Source organism: Hemicordylus capensis, chromosome 15 (genome assembly GCF_027244095.1).
Source record: "Hemicordylus capensis ecotype Gifberg chromosome 15, rHemCap1.1.pri, whole genome shotgun sequence".
NCBI classification, from domain to species: domain Eukaryota; kingdom Metazoa; phylum Chordata; class Lepidosauria; order Squamata; family Cordylidae; genus Hemicordylus; species Hemicordylus capensis.
Window position 1 is genome coordinate 2,533,126 of NC_069671.1, and position 21,886 is coordinate 2,555,011.

General features: G+C 49.6%; 1 protein-coding gene across 4 annotated transcripts in view; it reads right to left on the reverse strand.

Annotated features, from left to right (window-relative positions):
• Nucleotides 1-21,886, reverse strand: part of EMID1 (EMI domain containing 1) — a 60,040-nt gene that overhangs the window by 26,536 nt on the left and 11,618 nt on the right. For all 4 annotated transcript variants that reach the window (XM_053279243.1, XM_053279241.1, XM_053279242.1 and 1 more), the window contains exons 3-8: nucleotides 20,685-20,788; nucleotides 11,852-11,938; nucleotides 9,541-9,602; nucleotides 8,147-8,285; nucleotides 3,791-3,841; nucleotides 1,249-1,356 (exon numbers count right to left, since the gene is read on the reverse strand). In XM_053279243.1, the coding sequence (XP_053135218.1) occupies nucleotides 1,249-1,356; nucleotides 3,791-3,841; nucleotides 8,147-8,285; nucleotides 9,541-9,602; nucleotides 11,852-11,938; nucleotides 20,685-20,788 (551 nt within the window). The remainder of the gene's footprint in view (nucleotides 1-1,248; nucleotides 1,357-3,790; nucleotides 3,842-8,146; nucleotides 8,286-9,540; nucleotides 9,603-11,851; nucleotides 11,939-20,684; nucleotides 20,789-21,886) is intronic.

A 21,886-nucleotide genomic window follows, 5' to 3' on the forward strand; every position in this document is an offset into this window, starting at 1 on the left:
ACACCACTGTGTGGAAATGGCTTTAAAAACATAAGAACAGCCCTGCTGGATCAGGCCCAAGAATGCCCATCTAGTCCAGTATCCTGTTTCACACAGTGGCCCACCAGATGCTGCTGGAAGCCAACAGGCAGGAGTTGAAAGGGGCCTGCCCTCTCTCCTGCTGTGACTCCCCTGCAACTGGGACTCAGAGGCATCCTGCCTTGGAGGCTGGAGGGGGCCTGTAGCCCTCCGACTAGTAGCCATTGACAGACCTCTCCTCCATGCAGTTATCCAAAGCCCTCTGAAAGCCCTCCAGGTTGTTGGCTGTCACCACATCTTGTGGCAGAGGATTCCACAAGCTGATTATGAGTTGTGTGGAAAAAAATACTTCCGTTTGTTGGTCCTAAATTTCCTGGCAATCAGTTTCATGGGATGACCCCCTGGTTGTAGTGTTATATGAGAGGGAGAAGAATTTCTCTCTATCCACTTTCTCCACACCATGCATGATTGTATAGACCTCTATCATGTCTCCCCGCAGTTGTCTTTTTTCTAAACTAAATAGCCTTGCCTTATAAAGAAGGTGCTCTTGGCCTTTCATATGGCAGGGATTTCTTTCTTGGTCACAGTGGCCTCTGCTTGAAGATCACGTCCCTATTGTGTCCACACAGTGAGATTTACTTCCAAGTAAACATGTACAAGATAGGGCTACACATCATTCCCCACCACAAGGCCATTTCTTTTGGCTAAATCTTTCTCAGTTTCTTTCAGCTAAATATTCCTTCAAACTAAGGATTCAGACTTCCGGGTTTGAATGAGAAATTTTCACACTTGAAAAGTGTTCCCTTTAGATTTCTTGGCAACTCTTGCTGGACTTGGCAGGTATAAAATAGAAATCCCAGAAGCCGTCAGCTGTCAAATGCTAAAACGCTTCTGTACATTGGTTCTCAAATGCTTAACACTAATGCATGTCGGATCTAAAATATGCTACATCCCAACTACTATTAGCTAAATGCCAATGTATATTGCCTCTCCAGGGCTCAACACCATTGCACATTGGCAATCTTATCTCCCAACCATCAAATGTTGTCAGACATTTCAATCAAGCATCACAGGATTGACCAGTAATGAAACTGGTGAACATTCAATCAATACAGGAGAACTTCTCTGTCCGTGGATTCACTATCTGCAGATTCGTGAATCCATGGTTGGTTAATAGACACAGTCACTCTATCACTTGGCTATGGGCCTCTACCAATGGCTGAAGCGTACCTTGAGGTCCAGCAGGGCCCTTGACCCCAGGAATCCCCGATGGTCCCCGGATGCCTGCATCTCCTTTCGGACCCACAGGGCCTGGGGGTCCCCGTGAGGCCAGTCTCCCTGAAACGAAGATAGAAAGGAGGACGACTTGGTATGACATGTACGGGATTATGCAGACAAGATGGCGGCCAACACGGGTGGGTGGCTTCAGGGATAAGAGAGGCCCCCCACTCCCCCCACTTTCCTGGGAGTTGGGCACCAGGTATAGAAGGCCCGGGGGGGGCGGTCTTGAACAGGCACTCCTGGCGGATGACTTCCCTCCTGCACCCCCCCAAAAAAAGATCTGCCAAAAATAAATTGCAGGAAAGAGGTATGATTGAGCAAGATGGAACTGCACTGGATCATGGGTTATGTGTTATATGCAGAGTAGGCTTCTCATTCTACCCAGTGGGGGTGTCTGACACCCCCACTGGGCAGCATGGGACGCCAACTCTGTGCCCAACACATCACCCATGATCCAGTGAAGTCATTTAAGATTTCGCATAAGACTTTGGACACATTCTGCAGAGACCCAGCTCCCTTGAGAAGTCCATAATGCTGGGGAAAGTGGAAGGAAAGAGAAGAGGACGGCCAGCAGCAAGGTGGACAGACTTGATGACGACAGCCATGAATGCACCACTGAGAGACCTTCAAGGCCAAGTGGAAGACAGATCAGCCTGGAGAGAATCTATGTGGTTGCTAAGAGTTGACACTGACTTGATAGCACTTAGTCAGTCAAGAGATGGGGAGGCTCTTATTTCAACAGGGAGCACATTCCAAAACTTTGGGGCAGCAGTGGAGAAGGTCCGTTCCCAAGAAGCCACCAGACAAGCCGGTGGCAACTGCAGACGAACCTCTCCTGACAATCTCAATGGGCAGTGGGGTTCGTAGCGAAGAAGACGTTCTCTTAGTTCCATCTTGCTTGATCAAATCTCTTTCCTCAGGAGCCGCAGGGACCACCTGGGCACGGGGCAAGCAGGAGCTGGGGTGGAAGGTCATTCTTCTGTACTAGGAAGCACCAATGCACAGGCATTTAAATAAGGCTGAGCTAAAGTGCCCCGTTCCTATTTAATGCCCCATTATCGGGTGGTGAAACCGGGGGCTCATGTCAAAGATTTTCAGAGGTGGGGAGCAGGTGAAAGTTGGGTGAACTTATGTCTGTGGACATAGAGCTGACGTGACTTGCCAAAAAGCTGAAGTTTTGCCATCTTATTTATTTTATTATTTATCTGTGTAAACCGCCCTGAGCCATTTTTGAAGGGCAGTACAGAAATCGAATGAATAATAATGACTACAAAGAAAGGCATGACAAAGTAGCAGGGATGATACACTGGAACATCTGCAAAAAATACAAGCTACCTGTAGCCAAAAATTGGTGGGACCATAAAATTGAAAAAGTTGAAGAAAATGAAGATGTAAAAACATTATGGGACTTCCGACTACAAACAGACAAACATCTGCCACACAATACACCAGATATAACTGTAGTCGAGAAGAAAGAAAAACAAGTCAAAATAATCGACATAGCAATAACAGGTGGTGGCAGAATAGAAGAAAAAGAAATAGAAAAAATCACCAAATACAAAGATCTACAAATTGAAATTGAAAGGCTGTGGCAGAAAAAGACCAAAATAATCCCAGTGGTAATTGGTGCCCTGGGTGCAGTTCCAAAAGACCTTGAAGAGGACCTCAACACCATCGGGGCCACGGAAATCACCACCAGCCAATTACAAAAAGCAACTTTACTGGGAACAGCCTATATTCTGTGACGATATCTATAACAATTGACAATAAAATTCTGGCATCCCAGGTCCTTGGGAAGGACTCGATGTCTGGATAAAACAAACCAGTCAATAACACCTGTCTGACTGTGTAAACAAGAAATAATAAAGCCAGACTAGAATTTGCTCAAATGCATATTGACAAGCCACAACGCTTCTGGGAGCAAGTCCTATGGACAGATGAGACAAAACTGGAGCTTTTTTGCAAGTCACACCAGCTCTATGCCCACAGGTGCAGAAGTCTCATTGAGAGCTCCAGGAATCGCTTGTTTGCAGTGATCGCCTCTAAAGGTTGTGCAACAAAATATCAGGTTCAGGGTCCCATCATTTTTTTCCATGCCATTTGCATTTGTGTTACTATTTGAAATATTCTGTTGCATCAAAACTCTAAAGCAAAGTCTGATTTTTGTTAAATGCAGAACAAATAATGATGGGTGCCAATTACATTTGTCAGTTTCAAGTTATTTCAGAGACAATTGTGGGTTCTTTTTTCGTGGAGGGGTACAAACACATTTGTCTGCATGTGTATATCCATCCATCCATGTGATATATATGCTATATATATTTTCTCATAAATCTACCAGATTAAGTTGTTGCTTGCTTTTCATCACATGGGTAGTTTGGTGGGGGATCTTATTATTTCTTGTTGGGTTTTGACACTCCTCATTATGTCCTCCGATTTGTGAAGCGTTCCAGACCCCTTTGAGCAAAAATGGGCCGATCCGACTACGTACCATCCCACCTTGGAAGGGAGCTCCTCAGCTTCTCTCGTGGGCCTGGAGAACCTGCAGAACACAAGAGGAGCAAAGCCTTGGCTACAGTCCTTCCAAGCAGAGCAGAACTGTACAACTCCCCTCATCCTCAGCCACAGTGGCTGCAGCCTGGCCATTCATCAGGTATAGTTGCACAGTTCACGACTCTACCTGATGAATGGCCAGCCTGCAGCCAGTGTGGCTGAGGATGAGGGGAGTCGTCATCCAACAACAGCTGGAAGGCTGCAGCTGGGTGGCTCTGCTTTAACACACTTTAATACCGTGATTCCGTTTAACCAAACGCCTAGGACAGTCACAACAGTTATAAAAGCAACGTCACGCCAAGAAGAACATATCTATCTGCAGGGCTGCAGAAATCCACTAGTCTACTGGTCTGTGACGAGTGAAAAATGATGCCCGACGAGTGGAAAAAGTCCTTTATTATTCCTTTAACGTGGGGTTTTGGGATCTCCATTTCTTCCTAATTGCAGGGGAGTTTTGGGCATCTCAAATTCTCTTACATAAGCAATGTACCAATACAGCTTGATGAGTAACTGATTAACTGAGCCAACATTTCTTCACCTGTCTATATCTATCTAAACCAGGGCTGCACAACATCAGCCCTGATGGGACTTGTAGTCCAGCATCTGCAGGAGGGCCAAAGGTGGAAAGCCCTGGTCTAAACGAACAACATAGCAGAAGAAATCTAACACAGGGCCATTAAAAAAGCCACAATATTGAGAAAAACCATCAGACAGCAGGCTGAAAAGCCTGGTTAAACAAGATAGTCTTCTCCTAGCACTGGAAGGACATCAGATTCAGAGCTAGGTGAGTCCTCCTGGGTAGGGGGCCACACCTGAAAAGGCCCTTTTCCCAGCCGTCACCTGGATAAGGCCCAGAGAAGGGCTTTGGAAAATAATCTTAGAATTCAGGTAAGTTCATGTTGGAGGGAGGAGGTGGTCCTTTAGTGCCAGGGTCACAAACCATACAGGCATTTAAAACTGGAGGACAGGACTTTTATTTATTTACATTTACATTTTTATACCACCTTTCATTCTAAGGCCCCCGCTAGGGTGGTGGATAAAAACAACCCTAAAATGTCAATAAAAGCAACCTAGAAATAAAACGAACACAGCTACAGTTTAAAAAGAGAGCAGGGGGCCACTCACTGGCCAAAAGCCTGGATTGAAAGGGCAATCTTCGGTTTCCTCCAGAAGGCTGGGAGGGAGAGAGCCACGTGGATCTCGGTTCTGAGTGAGTTCCACAGTCTGGGGGCAATCACCGAGAAGGCCCCGTCCTACATGTTCGACAAACAAGCCTCAGCAAGTATCGGCACACGGAGCAGAGCCCTCCCAGCTGATTTAGTCAGGTGGGGAGATCCAGCCGAGAGCAGGCCGATCAGTCCCTCAGAGATGGACCCGGGGACTGGCAATGTGATCTCTTCAGCCTAGTTAGGAACCTCACGGCTGCCTTTTTTTTTTTAACTAGCACGAGGCTTCTCGTATGACAGCTCCCAGCCACCTCAGCCACAACGGCCCATCCTGTGCTCAAGGTTTTCTGGAAGCAGGGAGAGAGCTGTCATCCGGGGGGGGGAGGCGCGCACTGCAGACGCACAAGCAGACAGGACACAAGCAGCCGTTTCAAAGCTGTGACTCGGCGGCTCCTTCGCCCCACAAGAACCGCCATGTCGACAAGAGGGCGCGGCGAGCCAGCGGCGGTTTCCGAGGCATCCAATCCGGGCGCCAATATTCCGCGCAAGGCACCGTGCCTCGTGCGTGCAGAAAGGCCAGAGAGGAACAGGGTCTGCTCGCCCCACACCATTTGCGGTGCTCACGACGCCTTTTCCAACGGGGGCCGTGAGTGGCGAGAGACCACCGGGAGCCCCTTCCCACATCCAGCATTGCAGAAAACATCCCCTCTCACCATCACCCGCCCCCCACAAGGGCTGCCCCCTTTCTCCCCTTCATTGCACAGAGCGGAGAGAAAGCTCTCTCTGTAGCTGATCTCTCCCTCCCTCTCCCTTCCAGCCTGCCCTCATGCGCCAAACCAGAAACACATGTCCTGTCAGGGCAAGGGAAGGCCCGATAAATCTTTCCAGCTGCACAATCGTACGCCAAGAGCCGGAGCTGATGCCAGACCCCGCGATCGTCCCAGCAGCAGCCAGCTGCTTCGGCTTAAGCCCGCTTCCTCGCCTGGTGTGCTTCTCCCCAGTCCCGATACCGTGCTGGCAGTAAGAGGGCGGCGGGTGGAGTGAACCGTCGGAAGCAGAATGCAACCGAGTCGCAACCATAAAGCCCAGCTTGAAGAGCAAGCAAGCAACCAATCTGCTTTTTTAAAATAGGGGTGTGCGCGGAACCCAAAAACCTGGTTCAGTTTGAATCCGAATCCATTCGAACCGGACTGCGTTGCTCCGACGCGACGCAAATGGCCTCTGCGCATGTGCAGAGGCCAGAACTGAGCTGCCGCTGAGCTGGCAGCTTGATAAAGGAGGGAGAATCACGCTCGGGGCCATGCCAGGGAAGGCGAGTGCTGGGGCCGGGAGCAGCACCAGCCGGGTAAGAAGCTTTATTACCTCTCTCATCACCGCGGCCTAGTCGCCACTTACCACTGCTGAACCAGTTCGTCTGAACCAAGCCTTGTTCAGTTCACCCGAACTGCACTCGTTTCGGTTTGTCGCTCGCGAACTAACCTCTGAGCCAGCCCGGTAATAGATAACCTCCAAGCAGACTTTGGTAATAGATAGTATGTAAATAAATGCAATGAATGAATGAATGAATGAAGTATGGGAGGAGAGCTGGTCTTGCGGTAGCAAGCATGAATTGTCCCCTTTGCTAAGCAGGGTCCACCCTGGTTGCATATGAACAGGAGACCACATGTGTGAGCCCTTAGGGGATGGGTCCGTTCTGGGAAGAGGTCCTGCCTGCTTGCATTCAAAAGGTTCCAGATTTCCTCCCTGGCAGCATCTCCAAGATAGGGCTGAGAGAGACTCCTGCCTGCAAACTTGGAGAAGCCGCTGCCAGTCTGTGTAGACAATACTGAGCCAGGTGGATCAAGGGTCGGACTCAGTAGATGGCAGCTTCCTGTGTTCCCAACCCCTGCACTTGCTAGTGTAGCTACACTAAGAACTTGCGCTCCTGACTGCTTCCATGCTAGCAGACGCCTCCTTGCACAGTGCATCAAGGCAGGCAGCTGATGGTGTGCTGCCCGCTGGGTAATTTTTAACTCTGTCCATATCCATTGCAAGGTTTTGCACAGGGACATGATCTTGCAGGTGCAAAATTTGCCTTGACACAGAAGGCACCGTTCATCTGGGCAGTGTGGATCCTCAAAGCCTAAAGTCTGTCTACCCTGTTATGAAAAACAGTGTCATGACTGCAGCCCAAAGACCAAGGGGGAGGAAGCCAGCTGAGTTCCCCAGAACAGAGAATTCCAAAGGCCGGGGGACCCCACCAAGAAGGCCCTGTCTCACTTGCACCCCTCCCCACCACCTTGGATGGTGGTGGGACACAGAACAGGGTCTCAGAGGAAGCTCTAAACCAGGGGCTCTCAATCTGGGGTCTCTGGCTCTTGTCGGACTACAACTCCCATCATCCCCAGCTACAACAGCCATTGTGATGAGGATTATGGGGGTTGTCGCTCATCAATATCTGGAGGCCCACGATTTGGAATGCCTGGTCTAAGCATGCAGGCAGATTTAGGGGTGGGTAGGGGATAGCTAGGATATATTTAGATATCTAGGTCCTAAATTGTTTCCTTACTACTCCAACAAATATTTATTTAAAAAAATATTTCTACCCTGCCCCTCCAGCACACTGCTGTTTGGGGCGACGTACAATACAAGCACAAAAGCCTAAAATCCACGACAAAAGGAGCAAAAGGCAATAAAATACGATGAATCCTCCTAAAACGCAATCCAAGACAGAGCAGATAATAGAAGTAGAACAGCAGCTAGGATGAAAACCAGATGACATTCACAGCCAGTCTTTAAAAAGCTCCTTTAATAAGGAACAAAAGTTCTCAAAGTCGTTTATGTAGAAAAATGAAGTAAATTAATAAGATGGTTCCCTGTCCCCAGTGGGCTCTCAGTCTAGAAAGAAACACAAAGCAGACACCAGCAACAGCCACTGGAGGGATGTTGTGCTGGGGCTGGAGAGGCCCAGTTGCTCTCCCCCTGCTAAATGTAAGAGAATCGCCCCCTTAAAAGCTGCCTCTTAGCAGGGCGTTTTTCACATCTCCTCTGGAATGGAGGGAGTGCGTTCACATATGGGGCAGATTTACATAGAAGTCCCTGCAAGTTATCGGAGAGCAGTTTACACACAATTCTATCTGCTCACTCACCTTTCACACCATCGTCTCCTGGGCTCCCCTGGGCAGCCAGAGAACCCCACAGAGCCGAGGAATCTGCAGAGGCGTCTCCCTTCAGCCGTCCAACGGGTACCGGGGAAGCCACGGACTCAGCCACCGAAAGGGTCGCTACCTAAGGAAAAAGAGAGAACATTGACAAGGACGCCACCCGCCAGAGCCTTGCACGTGTGTGGACAGCAGATGAGGGACTTGCCGGACCCAGATATCCAGAAACTTCACATTCGGGTTTCCCCAGTCTCTCCGCAAGATGTGTACCCTGACTTTTTATGGCCATAACGTAAAGGTCGAGTCGGTGTTGACTCGTGGCGACCACAGAGCCCTGTGATTGTCTTTGGTAGATTACAGGAGGGGTTGACCATGGCCTCCTCCCGCGCAGTATGAGATGATGATGCCTTTCAGCATCTTCCTATATCACTGCTGCCCTATATAGGTGCTTCCCATAGTCTGGGAAACACACCAGCGGGGATTCGAACCGGCAACCTCTGGCTTGCTAATCAAGTCATTTCCCCGCTGCGCCATACAGTGCCCAAAATCTAAATGGCACACCTTGAAAGGGGCACCACGGAGGAAGAGATTCCTGCACAGATGCCTACTGAAAAGAAATTAACTATGTAGAGTTAATATAATAAACTGCCTTGAGACAGTTGTATGAGGCGGTAAATAAATTTAATAGCGCAACAGAGCAAATGTATTTCGATCAAAGCAATAAAATCATTTTGCAGGCAGTCCCCTCTGTGGGACAGTGAATGAGAAATGCCTCTTCAAAGAGATGCCTGCTATCTGTGGTTTTTACAAAGTACTTGCAGGGGGCAGGGCAGGTAGCAGAGTAATTATTTTAGTAGATCATGGGAATGCTGTGGGCATAGTGCATCTTGATTTCAGCAAAGCACGTGAAAACGTCACCCATGACATCCGTGTTGACAAGATGGTAAAATTCAGATTATGCTACTGTTGGGTGGATTCGTAGCTTGTTGAAGAACCATGCCCAACAGGTGCTCGTTTATGGTTCCACATCAACCTGGAGGAAGGGACCGAGTGGAGTGCAAAAGGCTCTGTTCGGGGCCCTGTGTGAGTCAACATTTCATAAATGTCTTGGAGGAGGAAGGAAAAGTAGGTTAGGGTTGGTGTGAGGGTAAACATTACCATGTACACCGCTCTGGGCTCTTTGGAGGAAGAGAGGGACAGAAAGGTCAAAACCAACCAAGCTAGCTAAATGGGGTGAATGTTGCAGACCCTCCTTCGTTCGCCCTGCAGATAAGGCCCGAAGAAGGGACTGGAGCTGCAAGGAGAAGGATCAGGCCAGGGCAGCCCAGGTGAAAAAGCCTCCACCCCACCCTCCAAAGGGTAGCTAAAAGGGAGATGCTGACCTTCGCTTCCAGGACGTGGAGGCGTTCCAAGAGCTCTGAGAATCTGCTGCAGTTTAAACAACCTGAGGAGGCAAAAGGGAACAGCATGTGAGAAAGGAGAAGAAACTGGTAGCAAGACAAGGGGCACACACACCAGATTGGGCGGGGGGAGAGGGAAAGGGGGGTGGGAAGCTGCCATATACTGAGTCAGACCCTTGGTCCATCTAGCTCAGTATTGTCTTCACAGACTGGCAGCGGCTTCTCCAAGGTTGCAGGCAGGAGTCTCTCTCAGCCCTATCTTGGAAATGCTGCCAGGGAGGGAACCTTCTGCTCTTCCCAGAGCGGTTCCATCCCCTGAGGGGAAGATCTTGCAGTGCTCACACTTCTAGTCTCCCATTCAAATGCAAACCAGGGTGGACCCAACTTAGCAAAGGGGACAATTCATGCTTGCTACCACAAGACCACCTCCTTAGCTACCTAATGGTGCAGCGCGGAAATGACTTGCCTAGCAAGCATGAGGTGGCTGGTTCGAATCCCCGCTGGTATGTTTCCCAGGCTATGGGAAACTCCTATATCGGGCAGCAGTGATAGAGGTATTCCCCTTAGGGGATGGGGCCGCTCTGGGAAGAGCATCTGCATGCAGAAGGCTCTACATTCCCTCCCTGGGATCTCCAGACAGGGCTGAGCGAGACTCCTGCCTGCAAGCCGCTGCCAGCCTGTGTAGGCAATACTGAGCTAGATGGACCAATGGTCTGACTCGGCATATGGCAGCTTCCGAAGTTCCGATGTAACGGTTCCCCTCTCGCCCCACCTAAGGTAAAAGTATCATGTGCCATCAAGTCGATTTCGACTCCTGGTGCCCACAGAGCCCTGTGGTTATCTTTGGTAGAATACAGGAGAGGTTTGCCATTGCCTCCTCTGGCGCAGTATGAGATGATGCCTTTCCGCATCTTCCTAGATCGCTGCTGCCCGACATAGTACCAGCAGCGGGGATTCGAACCGGCAGCCTTCTGCTTGTGAGTCAAGCATCTCCCCGCTGCGCCACTTAAGGTGAGCCTCAGCCCACCTTCTGGCCATTTAAACAGAGGCCTGATTTGGGAGCAAAGCAGAAGCGTGAGGAGCTGGAGGCGTCCCTCTCTGCAGCTGGCTCTCCAGATCCGATTTCGTCCAAGTTGTTCCTTGGCCAGCCAAATTCTTGGAAGCTGCCAATGAAGCAACCACTTATTTGAGTGCCAATGGGGCAGGGGGAGGGGGGAGCGGAGGGGGAGGGGCAAGGCTGTAACAGCAGCTTCTATGGGGCTGAGCGGGTGGCGCTGCCCTCTGGAGAGAAGAGACAACACCGTCGGATCTGGCTGCTGGCCTCCAATCCTCCCATGCTTGCAAAAAGCACTTCCCTAATCAGCCGTTGGGATCAAAGAAGTCGTGGTTTTTAAAAACCCAGAGGAGATGCACGTGGCAATTGAATGAAAAATGATATGAGAGTGCGTTAAGCACAACTGTCCATAGCACAGTGTACCAACTAGACAGGGATGGCATCTGAGGTCTGTAATGACCCCAACTGTCTCTTCCTATGGGGGTCTCACAGACCCCGGATACTTTTTTTAATGTAGTTTTTCCTTTGGTACAAAATGTGCTGGAAGTACAATTTTTAAAAACTGTACAGCTGTCCACAGCTATGGCTGAGCCCAAAACACTCCCCCCATGAGGCTCCCACACAATCACTCCCCACTCCCTGGTCTTTATTTGTGCAAAGTGTTCCCTCTAACGGGGGTTCCCCGTTGTTGTTGACTACAACTCCCATAATCCCCAGGCAAAAGGCGTTGCAGCCGGGGATTCTGGGAGTTGTAGTCAACAACATCTGGGAATCCCTGATGGAGGGAACACTGCTTGTGCACGATCAGAAACTGGGCATTGCTCCCAATGCTGGGCAGAACATTTGTGCTACCCAATTTATGCTCACGAGAACCAGCCTTGTAAGAGTGCTAGAAGGCGTTTGCCTCCATGGCCTGCCGCTGAAAACACACATGCATTCGTCAGCCCTGCAGGAAACCCTGGGAGAAAAGGCAGTTGCACAGCTTTCTCATTTATAGTGCATCAGGAGAAGTTCGGTGTTGGGTGTACCTATTGGCCATTTTTATTTTTGGTTAAGTGAAAGATGGCCATATGGATGAATAAATGTACACCTGCGCTTCAAAAAAACATATAGAGGTAGACGATGTAAAAGATGGGGGGTGGAGGAGAATGAAAGTAAAAGTCGGGAACAGCCAAAACATTCAGGTAGAACCATTTTTTGATCACACCAAGGGAGGGAACGCTTTCCTTAGAAACCTACCAGAATAGGAGGCGGGTCGGACAGGCAGCCTGCGCAGAGGGGCACTCCCATGGCCAGGTTCCTGAGCATCCAAGTAGCTGACAGTCTCTGAAAAGGAAAATATAAGGAGAGAGTTAATTAAGGGCAGGTCTGACCCTTGGGTGGTGGGGCAACCCGCTGGGGGATTTTCCTGCACAAGCCCCAGGGAAATGAGCCCCAGACGCCCCAGAGCTCATTGGGGGATTTTCTGAATCATAGGAACATAGGAAGCTGCCTTCTACTGAGTCAGACCCTTGGTCCATCTCACTCCGTATTGTCTGCACCGACTGGCAGCGGCTTCTCCAAGGTTGCAGGCAGGAGTCTCTCTCCCAGCCTTATCTGGGAGATGCTGCCAGGGAGGGAACTTGGGATCTTCTGCATGCAAGCAAGCAGGCAGGTGCTCTTCCCAGAGCAGCCCCATCCCTCAAGGGGGAATATCTTACAGTGTTCACACATGTAGTCTCCCATCTAAATGCAAACCAGGGTGGACACTGCTTAGCAGAGGGGACAAGTCATGCTTGCTACCACAAGACCAGCTCTCCTCCCTCCCATTCAAGGTTCCTATGAATCTGATGCCTCACATTTCAAACCACCGTGAGCTGTCCCTCTTCTGTCTCGAGCTGCATTAGAAGAGCATAAAAACTGGCCCTGGAGCGGAAACGCTTTTGAAGAGATCCTGGCATGTTTGGGCAAAGAGAGTCTCAAGCATGAGGCCACCCCGTCAATTTATGGCAAACGCTCTTTTGCGTCTCCAGAGCATTAGGAATCCAGCCATCTTTTGCCTTAATGCATGGGTTCCGAAACTTGCATCAAAAACTTTTTTCTAGTTGATTAGGCTGTTCCTTTACCCACTTAACCCTGGGGGGTTGGTTTCCTCTAATGAATTGTCCCATGCAGGCTTCCAAATTTCCTAAAAATAAAACAACCCACGCAAACAAACCTGCAAACATAAATCCATCGGACGAGGCCATCTCTCAGTAATATCCACCCCTTCAACATGTGGAGATCTGTTGAAGAACCCATCACAGGCTCAACTGATTCCTTATCCTGTCTAGTGCCTGTGCTGTCCTGTCCCAAGGAAGAGAGGCAACATGCTAGTCCTCAGGAGGGACCCATGCAAAAAGCAGACCCCATCTGGGGAGACACAGCCTGCTGACACAGTCCTGGCTGATCCAGAGAGCGGATTTCCTCAGAGACTTCTTCGGACCAGAGAGCAGCTAATTAGGAAATAGGAAGCTGCCATATACTGAGTCAGACCATTGGTCCATCTAGCTCAGTATTGTCTGCACAGACTGGCAGCAGCTTCTCCCAGGTTGAAGGCAGGATTCTCTCTCAGCTCTGTCTTGGAGATGCCGCCAGGGAGGGAACTTGAAACCTTCTGCTCTTCCCAGAGTGGCTCCATCCCCTGAGGGGACTATCTTTCAGTGCTCACACTTCTAGTCTCCCCTTCAAATGCAACCAGGGCTGACCCTGCTTAGCTAAGGGGACAAGCCCTGCTTGCTTCCACAAGACCAGCTTGTGGCTGAGTGAGGAAGGATGCGAAATCAACCACTCTTGAAGTTGAAAGCAAAGCTGCCTTTAGGTTAAGCGGCCCGAAAGAGGCACTTATCCACAAAACAGGGCGATGACGATGATAGCCACTCTCTCCTTCGGAGGGATTAGACCAGAGGTGGCCAACTTGAGCCTCTGCAGCAGTTCATTCTATCTTTTAAAGAATTGGTTTGTTTGTGCAAAATAAAGTCATATTTCCCCAATGACCAACAGACACCACATTTTGCATACACGATCCTGACACTTAAATCAGTTTAATGCATGGTTTTTTACACTGGAATATGCTGGTTGAAAGGTGTGTGTGTGTGTGTGTGTGTGTGTGTGTGTGTGTGTGTGTGTGTTTTAGTACATTCTAGGGGTGGGCAAACTGGAGGACAAAGTTTGCCTACCCGTTTCATTCATTCAAGTCTGTAGACCGACCCAAACTTCCGTCTCTGGGCAGTTTTCAACAACATAAAACAGATTAAAAGTGAAAACCTTAAAACAACTTAAAACCACAGTCCAGTGAAAAAGCTTGAGTGAAAAGCTTGTCTATACTTACAAAGATTAGAATCGTTCAGACAATGTTTTTCCCTGTGACACTCTATGGATGCGAAAGCTGGACTTTGAAGAAGCAAGATAGAAAAAGTATTGACACTTTTGAACTTTGGTGTTGGAGAAGACTTTTGAGGAGACCATGGACAGCCAGGAAAAGAAACCAATGGATCATAGAACAGATCAATCCAGAATTTTCACTTGAGGCACAAATGACTAGGCTCAAACTATCATACTTTGGACACATTATGTGAAGACCCAGCTCCCTTGAGAAGTCCATAATGCTGGGAAACGTTGAAGGAAAGAGAAGAAGAGGACGACCAGCAGCAAGGTAGATGGACTCGATGACAACAGCCATGAATGTACCATTGAGAGACCTTCAAGGCCAAGCGGAAGACAGATCACCCTGGAGACAATCGATCTATGTGGTCACTATGTTGACACTGACTTGACGGAACTTAATCAATCAATCAAGATGGTCTCCTTGAGATGAACCAGAGACCAACCTGGCTGCGGCATGCTGGACCATCTGCAGCTTCTGGACTACGCACAAAAGGCAGCCCCACATAGAGCGCATTGCAGTAGTCAAGTCTAGAGGTGACCAGCATACGTACCACTGTTTGGAGATCGTTCATCTCCAGAAACGGACACATCTGGCTATCAGCCAAAGCTGATAGAAAGCACCTTCTAAAATGTTTTAGAAGAAATTCTGAATATAATAATCATCATCATATTTCAAGTGTTATTATTCTCAACCATTTATCATCACTCAATAATCAGCACAAGGCCAGCAGGCTGCCCTCGCCCCCCACCCCCATCTCCTGATCTCATATCCCATCGTTCTGGCCCCAACCCAGAAGGCACGGGTGATCGCTTAGTCACCCACGCTGAGGTCACCCCGAGGATGACAGGTCTCCCCCTCTCCACAGTCTGAACTGGGATGCGGTTGACAGACCCAATGTAAATATTTGGGGAAATGGAAGGCGGGGGTCTGTTTACTCAGCTTGCAAAGCTAGAAGGGTTGCAGCTGAGGGGAATGCTCCCTTGTCCTGGGGGCATTAGTCGGGGGGGGGGGGGCAGTGTTCCACCAAAAAAAGGAAAAGGCAGCAACAATGGAGCTCACTTTTAATTCCCAGGGCTTTCCAGTCATGTTAGAGTCACTTTATCGCCATCAATGTGCAGAACTCTTTACAGCATGGAAGAGGTCCCCGCCCCAAGCAGCTTACAATCCCCTGCAAACTGAGCAAAGAAGCACCTTCTTAAAGCAGACAATGTAAGGACAATGTGAGATCCAGCCCGCGGGGGGGGGGGGGACTCTTTTTTTTTTTTTTACTGGCCCCCAGGTATCCAAATATCATAGGAGCTGGAAAATGAACAACTGAACAATGAAAACTATAAATAAATATTTATTGTTTTAAAGCTTCGGTTTTCACATGTTCATTGTATTTCAAATTGTTTTAATTATGTGAATGTTTTCATTGGTTTGATATTGTGAGACACCCAGGGACCTTTTTGTATGGGGCAGTATATAACTGTACTAAATAAATAAAATAAATAATAAATTTTAAAAGTGCCTTATAGCACCATCCTGTGCATATTTACTTGGAAAGACAATGAACCCAATGAGGCTTCTTTCCCACTAAGCATGCCTAGGATTGTGGCCTGAAAGTGACAGCTATTTAGGGAAGGGAGGGAGCATTTCTTGGGGGCTGGCATGCACGCCAGGTGCCCCACTGAATCGGCAGAGATAAGCCCTATTTTATGGCATTTACCCTTGCTTAAAAATTATAGGTCCCTTAAAGGGGTGGGGGTGGGGGGGAGGGGATCGACCAGTAACTTAAACTGCTTTCATCAATATTTTAAATGATAATTTTAATGCAATAGTTAATGTCCTGAAAATTGACCTTGGCCGCCATGCATCAAGTCATGGTTGGTTCCAGCCCACTGGGACATATAAGTTATTCCCTGTAGATCTTCCCTTGAGGGGAGGGGGCCGCTCTGGGAAGAGCACCTGCCTGCTTACATGCAGAAGGTTCCAACTTGTTCCCTCCCTGGCAGCATCTCCAAGATAGGGCTGAGAGAGATTCTTGCCTATAACCTTGGGGAAGCCACTGCCAGTCTTGGTAGACAATCCTGAGCGAGACGGACCAAGGGTCTGACTCAGTATATGGCAGCTTCTTATGTTCCTATTTAAGAGAACCTCTTGGCTTTAGGGAGGAGAGCTGGTCTTGTGTAAGCAAGCATGACTTGTCCCCTTAGCTAAGCAGGGTCTGCCCTGGTTTGCATTTGAATGGGAGACCACATGTGTGAGCACTGGAAGAACTTCCCCTCAGGGGATGGGGCGAACTCTGGGAAGAGCAGAAGGTTTCAAGTTCCCTGCCTGGCTTCTCCAAGATAGGGCTGGGAGAGACCCTTGACTGCAACCTTGGAGAAGCCGCTGCCAGTCTGTGAAGACAATACTGAGCTAGATGGACCAATGGCCTGACTGAGGATATGGCAGCTTCCTATGTAGGTTAGAGTGTTAAACTAGGACCAAAGAGACCAGAGTTCAAATCCCCCATTCAGGCATGAAACTCACTGGGTGACTCTGACCCAGTCACATCTCTCTCAGCCGCACCTACCTCACAGGGTTGTTGTGAGGATAATAAACATAACCATGTACACTACTCTGGGCTCTCTGTTTCCTTGGAGGCAGAGCGGGATCACAATATAAAAACAAACAAAGGGATAAATAGAAATGTGCCCTTTGGCGGAGGCCAGCCAATTGTGACAAGAGTTTAAAGAGGATCTTAAGAGCACCACATGCTCTATGGAGCATCTGCATAACCGACAAGCCTGGCACCCCCCAGCTTCTGGCAACAGTCGGGATGCAGAGGAACGGGCGCTTCTCCCCTCTCGCATTCCGTGTGGACGGGTTGTTGGCTGTTCATGGGCTTGGATGGCCGCAGCAAGCGAAAAAACCTTGCCGGGAAGTGGGGTGGACCGGATCCAGAGAAGGGCAGCGCTGCTGAGCCAGCAAGGCAGACTCGACAAACAGGAAGCACAGATCGCTTCCCTTGGCCATCTCCTCCACAGGTCACTGGGGCAGGGGATGAAAGGATACCGTCACCAAGACGGCCGCTGTGGCCCTGGAGAAAAGGGAGGGGTCCCTGGCCAGGTCACAGGGGAGACCTGTCTGACTCAACCCCGGCCTGACTCTCCCCTGGACTGCAAAGCCCATCGTCCACAACCTCAATGTATGACTTCGCCATAACGTGCCGTGCCGACAGGAGGCTTCCCCCAGCATCCCTCGCTTGCCGATTCATGTGCCGACCCCGCACAAGGGATGCTGGGAGAAGCATCCCGTCACCGCAGCACGGAGCTTTAAAGGGGCAAGCGGTACAGGCTGCTGCTTTCATGGAGAAGCTGGGATGGGGTGGCAGAAGCTTGGCGGGTGGGCAGGGAGAACCGGCCCACCTCCTCTTAAGGGAACCCCTCGCCCTGTGCTGAAACATTTCGGCAGAGGGAGCCGGATTGTTCCACCACCTCTTCAAAGAGGCGCCGAAACAATGTGGGCACATCCCTGTGCAAAAGGGCTTCAGCGCTCAAAATGGCAGAGGTCATTTCCAGCCATCCCAATCCGCGGATATGCGGATTTAGTCCCCCCCCATATACTGAGGTCGGGTGCCATTGCTTCGACCAGAGAGCTGCGAAACCGCCGGTGCCAGATCCGCAAATACCGAGGTCCTACTGAACAGGTCCCCTAATAGATCCAATGTGTCCGAATGGGCTTTCGCAGGGCGGGATTAGCCGTTAGAAGAAGCTCCTCAGAATAACTGCATTGTGGGAAGGGGAGGGGAGAGCCTGGTGATTCTCCAAATGTTAAACATTCCCAAATGTCAACATTGCTTCTCCAATGTCTCTTGCCATTTTTGGAACCAACTATGAAGGGGAGCGTGTGCCGGTCTGGAAAAAAATTGCGCTGGTCTGTGATCGTAATAAGGGAATTGATTGATTGATTGATTGATTGAAGGGGAGCACTCCTCTTCAAAGCCAAAATGTATAAAGAGCTGTCTTGGGTCAACCATGGGACAGAAATGACTATCTTCACTTGCACTTCTCTCAGTGGAGAATGACCTTTTGCAAAATTGGAACAAGATGTAGTTCATGATTTTGCTAGCAAAACGAAAGCCACAAAGCTCCTGTTTAATGTACATTTACTTAAGTCTGAGCTCATCAGTGTTCCCTCTAAGGCGTACACACAAGCCTGCGCTGACACGTTTTTGGATGTCTGCTCAGTTCATTTTAGATCCCGCTCAGGTTGGATCAGGAAGGCCCCACTCTGAATGCAGGTGCACACACACGGCCACGATACTCCCGCCCAGAACAAAACTCATTCCGCACACAGATGAAAAAATTTAGAAAGAACACCGGAGCTAATATCCTTAAACTTAATTCAGTTATCCAACACTCCACATCGTGCTATTTTGTCAGGCTGTTAAAGTTATTATGATGTTTGATCTGGCAGTTTTCTCATTTTTCTTTTTTTTAAGTCATTTGAGACTTTGGGGGACCTAAAACTTTCCCGTAAGAGCTTGAGAGCTTCGTAGGCCTAGGCACGGTGCCTAATGGATAATCCAGCCCTTCCCGAGACCCCCACTTCTGTCCCCTGCTCCATAGTCACTGGGAATTCTTTGCACACCCAATGCGAGCTGGCCCCAGCTAAGCATCTGTGTGTGTGTGTGTGTGTGTGTGTGTGTGTGCGTGCTCATTGTGATATCCTTCCTGGCTTCAAGGGCAGAGGATAGGAAGGGACCGTCATCCTGAGTCACGGCTTCCTTCCAGCCCAGACAACATGGAAGTGGAACTTCCCTGCCACAGAACATGTCCCCATTTGAAATCCAAAACGTAGATACCAGCTGGACGTGGGCCTTGAGCGGGGAATGGCCTCATCCCACATCTCCTCATTCAACCCCGCCAAGGGAGTATCCTGGCCCCTTTACAGGGGACGAGACAAAAAGCCAGAGAACCCTGGGAAACTTTGCAAACGTTGAAGGAGCTGCCGTCATCGGAGTCAGACCATCTCACTCAGTATTGTCGACCCTGACCGGCAGCAGTTACTTTCTTATCAATCTCCGAGCTTTAAGAGCTGTTCAACAAGGGGGAAGCCTGCCTTACACGGTGGTGGGCTGGCTTGCGTTCCCTGGAGGTTTTCAAAGCACAGGAAGCTGCCATATACTGAGTCAGACCCTTGGTCCATCAGTGTTGTCTACCCAGACTGGCAGCGGCTTCTCCAAAGTTGCAGGCAGGAATCTCTCTCAGCCCCATCTTGGAGATGCTGCCAGGGAGGGAACTGGGAACCTTCTGCTCTTCCCAGAGTGGCTTCACCCCCTGAGGGGAATCTCTTCCAGTGCTCACACATTAAGTCTCCCATTCATATGCAACCAGGGCAGACCCTGCTTAGCAAAGGAGACAAGCCATGCTTGCTACCACAAGACCAGCAATCCAGTCAGGCTTTCCACTGTCAATTGCATGACAGCTGCCTTAGCTTTGTTATTGGTTTTTATCCTGTTGTACAAACATCCTGCTAAAACATTCAAAGATAAACAGTTCAAGAAATAAATATTTCCCCCCCTCAAGGTAAATAGCGATTGCATTCACTGTACATAGTAAGCAAACCTGTTGGATACTATCCTGCATGAAATGGCTTGAAACCTGTTGGAAACCCAATTCCAAGTGTCTGAACAGGTTACTGAACTACTGCTTAAAGTTGGGGGCTGACTTTAACCCGGGGCTTTCTCGCCAGCAAAGTGCACACATGGAGAGGAGCGAGGGGTTTTTGCTGCTCTCCCCTGCCTCCATAAGTGCTCTTTGCCTTCCAAAAAAAATGTCCCCGAGGACTGCATGATCCTCAAGGACATATAAGAATCTAAAACTCAATATAGGCGGCTTCCTATATGTACCTACGTTCCTTCAGACACACACACTCGCTTCTGAGATCGCATCAGCCCAACCAGCTTATCACACAAGGACTAGACACGTTTACAAGATTATCTCATGTCAATATAGCGACCAGCGTAGGAACACAGGGGGCTGCCTTCTACCAAGTCAGACCCTTGGTCCTTCTAGCTCAGAATTGTCTATACCAGGGATTCTCAACGTTGGGTCCACAGATGTTATTGGACTTCAACTCCCATAATCAAAGTCCTCTGGGGCTGGGGATTATGGGAGTTGAAGTCCAGTAACATCTGGGGACCCAACGTTGAGAATCGCTGGTCTACACTGACCGGCACTAGCTGTCCACCGTTTCTGGCAGGAGTCTGTCCCAGTTCTACCTGCCAGGGAGTGAACCTGGGACCTTCTGCAGGCAAGCAGATTCCCTTCCACTGAGCTATGGCCCCATCCCCTAAGAGGGATATTCCACAGCGTTCACACGTGGTCTCCCATCCAAATGCAAACCTAGGCAGACCCTGCTTAGCAAAGCAGAGAATTCATGTTCGTTACCCCCAGCCCGGCTCCCCCTTCCCCCTTCTTCTTGGAAGGCAGTATCAGATAACCCTCCCCTCTCCCACACCTCCTTCTCCTCTCCCCACCATCACACTGGAGTCTGCTGTGCTGGGAGCCCTAAGGGCATCATCACGCACAACCCCACCTTCTGTGCTCGGGCGATGCAAAGGCAGACCCAAGGCACGGACACGGACACACTTCTGCAACCGCCCTGACCACCTCCAGGCATTCGGCTGTCCCGTACCTGCCTCGCAGTTCACCCCCGTATGTCCCGCGCAGCACTTCCACTCCAGAGCGGTGACCATCTTGTAGGCTTGCTTGTACATTGGTCTGACAATTGTTCTATAGCTGGGGGGGGATTAGAAATGGCGGCGTCAGGAGCCAAGACCAGCACAAGCAGCAAGGATGGTGTTTGGCGTGGGGGGACTCACAGAAGCGAGTGTAAGAGCAGGGCGGGGGACATAGCTAGAGATGTACATATCAGGCCATATAAAAAGAGAATTGACTGACTGAGAGATAAATAAATAGCTGAGAAGGAGCGCATGATCTGGACAGCCGAGATCGCACATGCTGGAATGTGACGTGGGTTTGCTATGGGTTAGATCAGGGTTTCTTAACCTTGGGGCCCCCAGATGTGGTTGGACTACAACTCCCATCATCCCCAGACATAGGAGTTGTAGTCCAACCACATCTGGGGGGGGCGAGGTTAAGAAACCCTGGGTTAGATCTAGGGTTCCCAAGCCCGGGTCTCCAGATGTATGTTGACTGATTGTTCAGTGGGTAGACCAGTTCTCCGAAGTAGAGTGATGCTCCAAGTCCAGAGCGGCAGGTAGGTCTACCCACTGATCCCAATTGGTAGACCAGCTCTCCCAAATCGATTGGGGTCAAATTGGGGGTGATTTTATTCTACCCTGAATCTGGCCCCTTTTTCCAGGACAGTTCAATTCAGGGTAGAATAATCTAATCATGCTCGATTTGACCCGAATCGATTTGAGATTGAATCAGTTTCCACATCCTTACTCGTGGATTTTAATTGAGTATGTCTGTGGACTGCCCAGAGCTGGCCCAACACTTGTTTTGGGATGGGTACCCTGCCTATAGATACACATATCAGACTGTATGATAGATAGATTGATTGATTTACTGGCCATCATTTTCTCATGCTCTGGTTCCCATGACAACCAAGGTCCAGTGTTCCCTCTAAGAGGAAATGGATGAAGAGGGATTCCTGGATGTTGTTGACTACAACTCCCATAATCCCTAACTGTAATGGCCTTCAGCCACTGCTGCTGGGGGATTATGGGAGTTGTAGTCAAGAGCATCTGGGAATCCCTCTTACAGGGAACACTGCAGAGGCTTGGACACTTTTAGGGGAAAGGCTGGTAGAACAGGTGAGGGTAGAGACCGGGGCTTGGGGAGGAAGGAGAGGGCAGTTTGTGTGAGGGT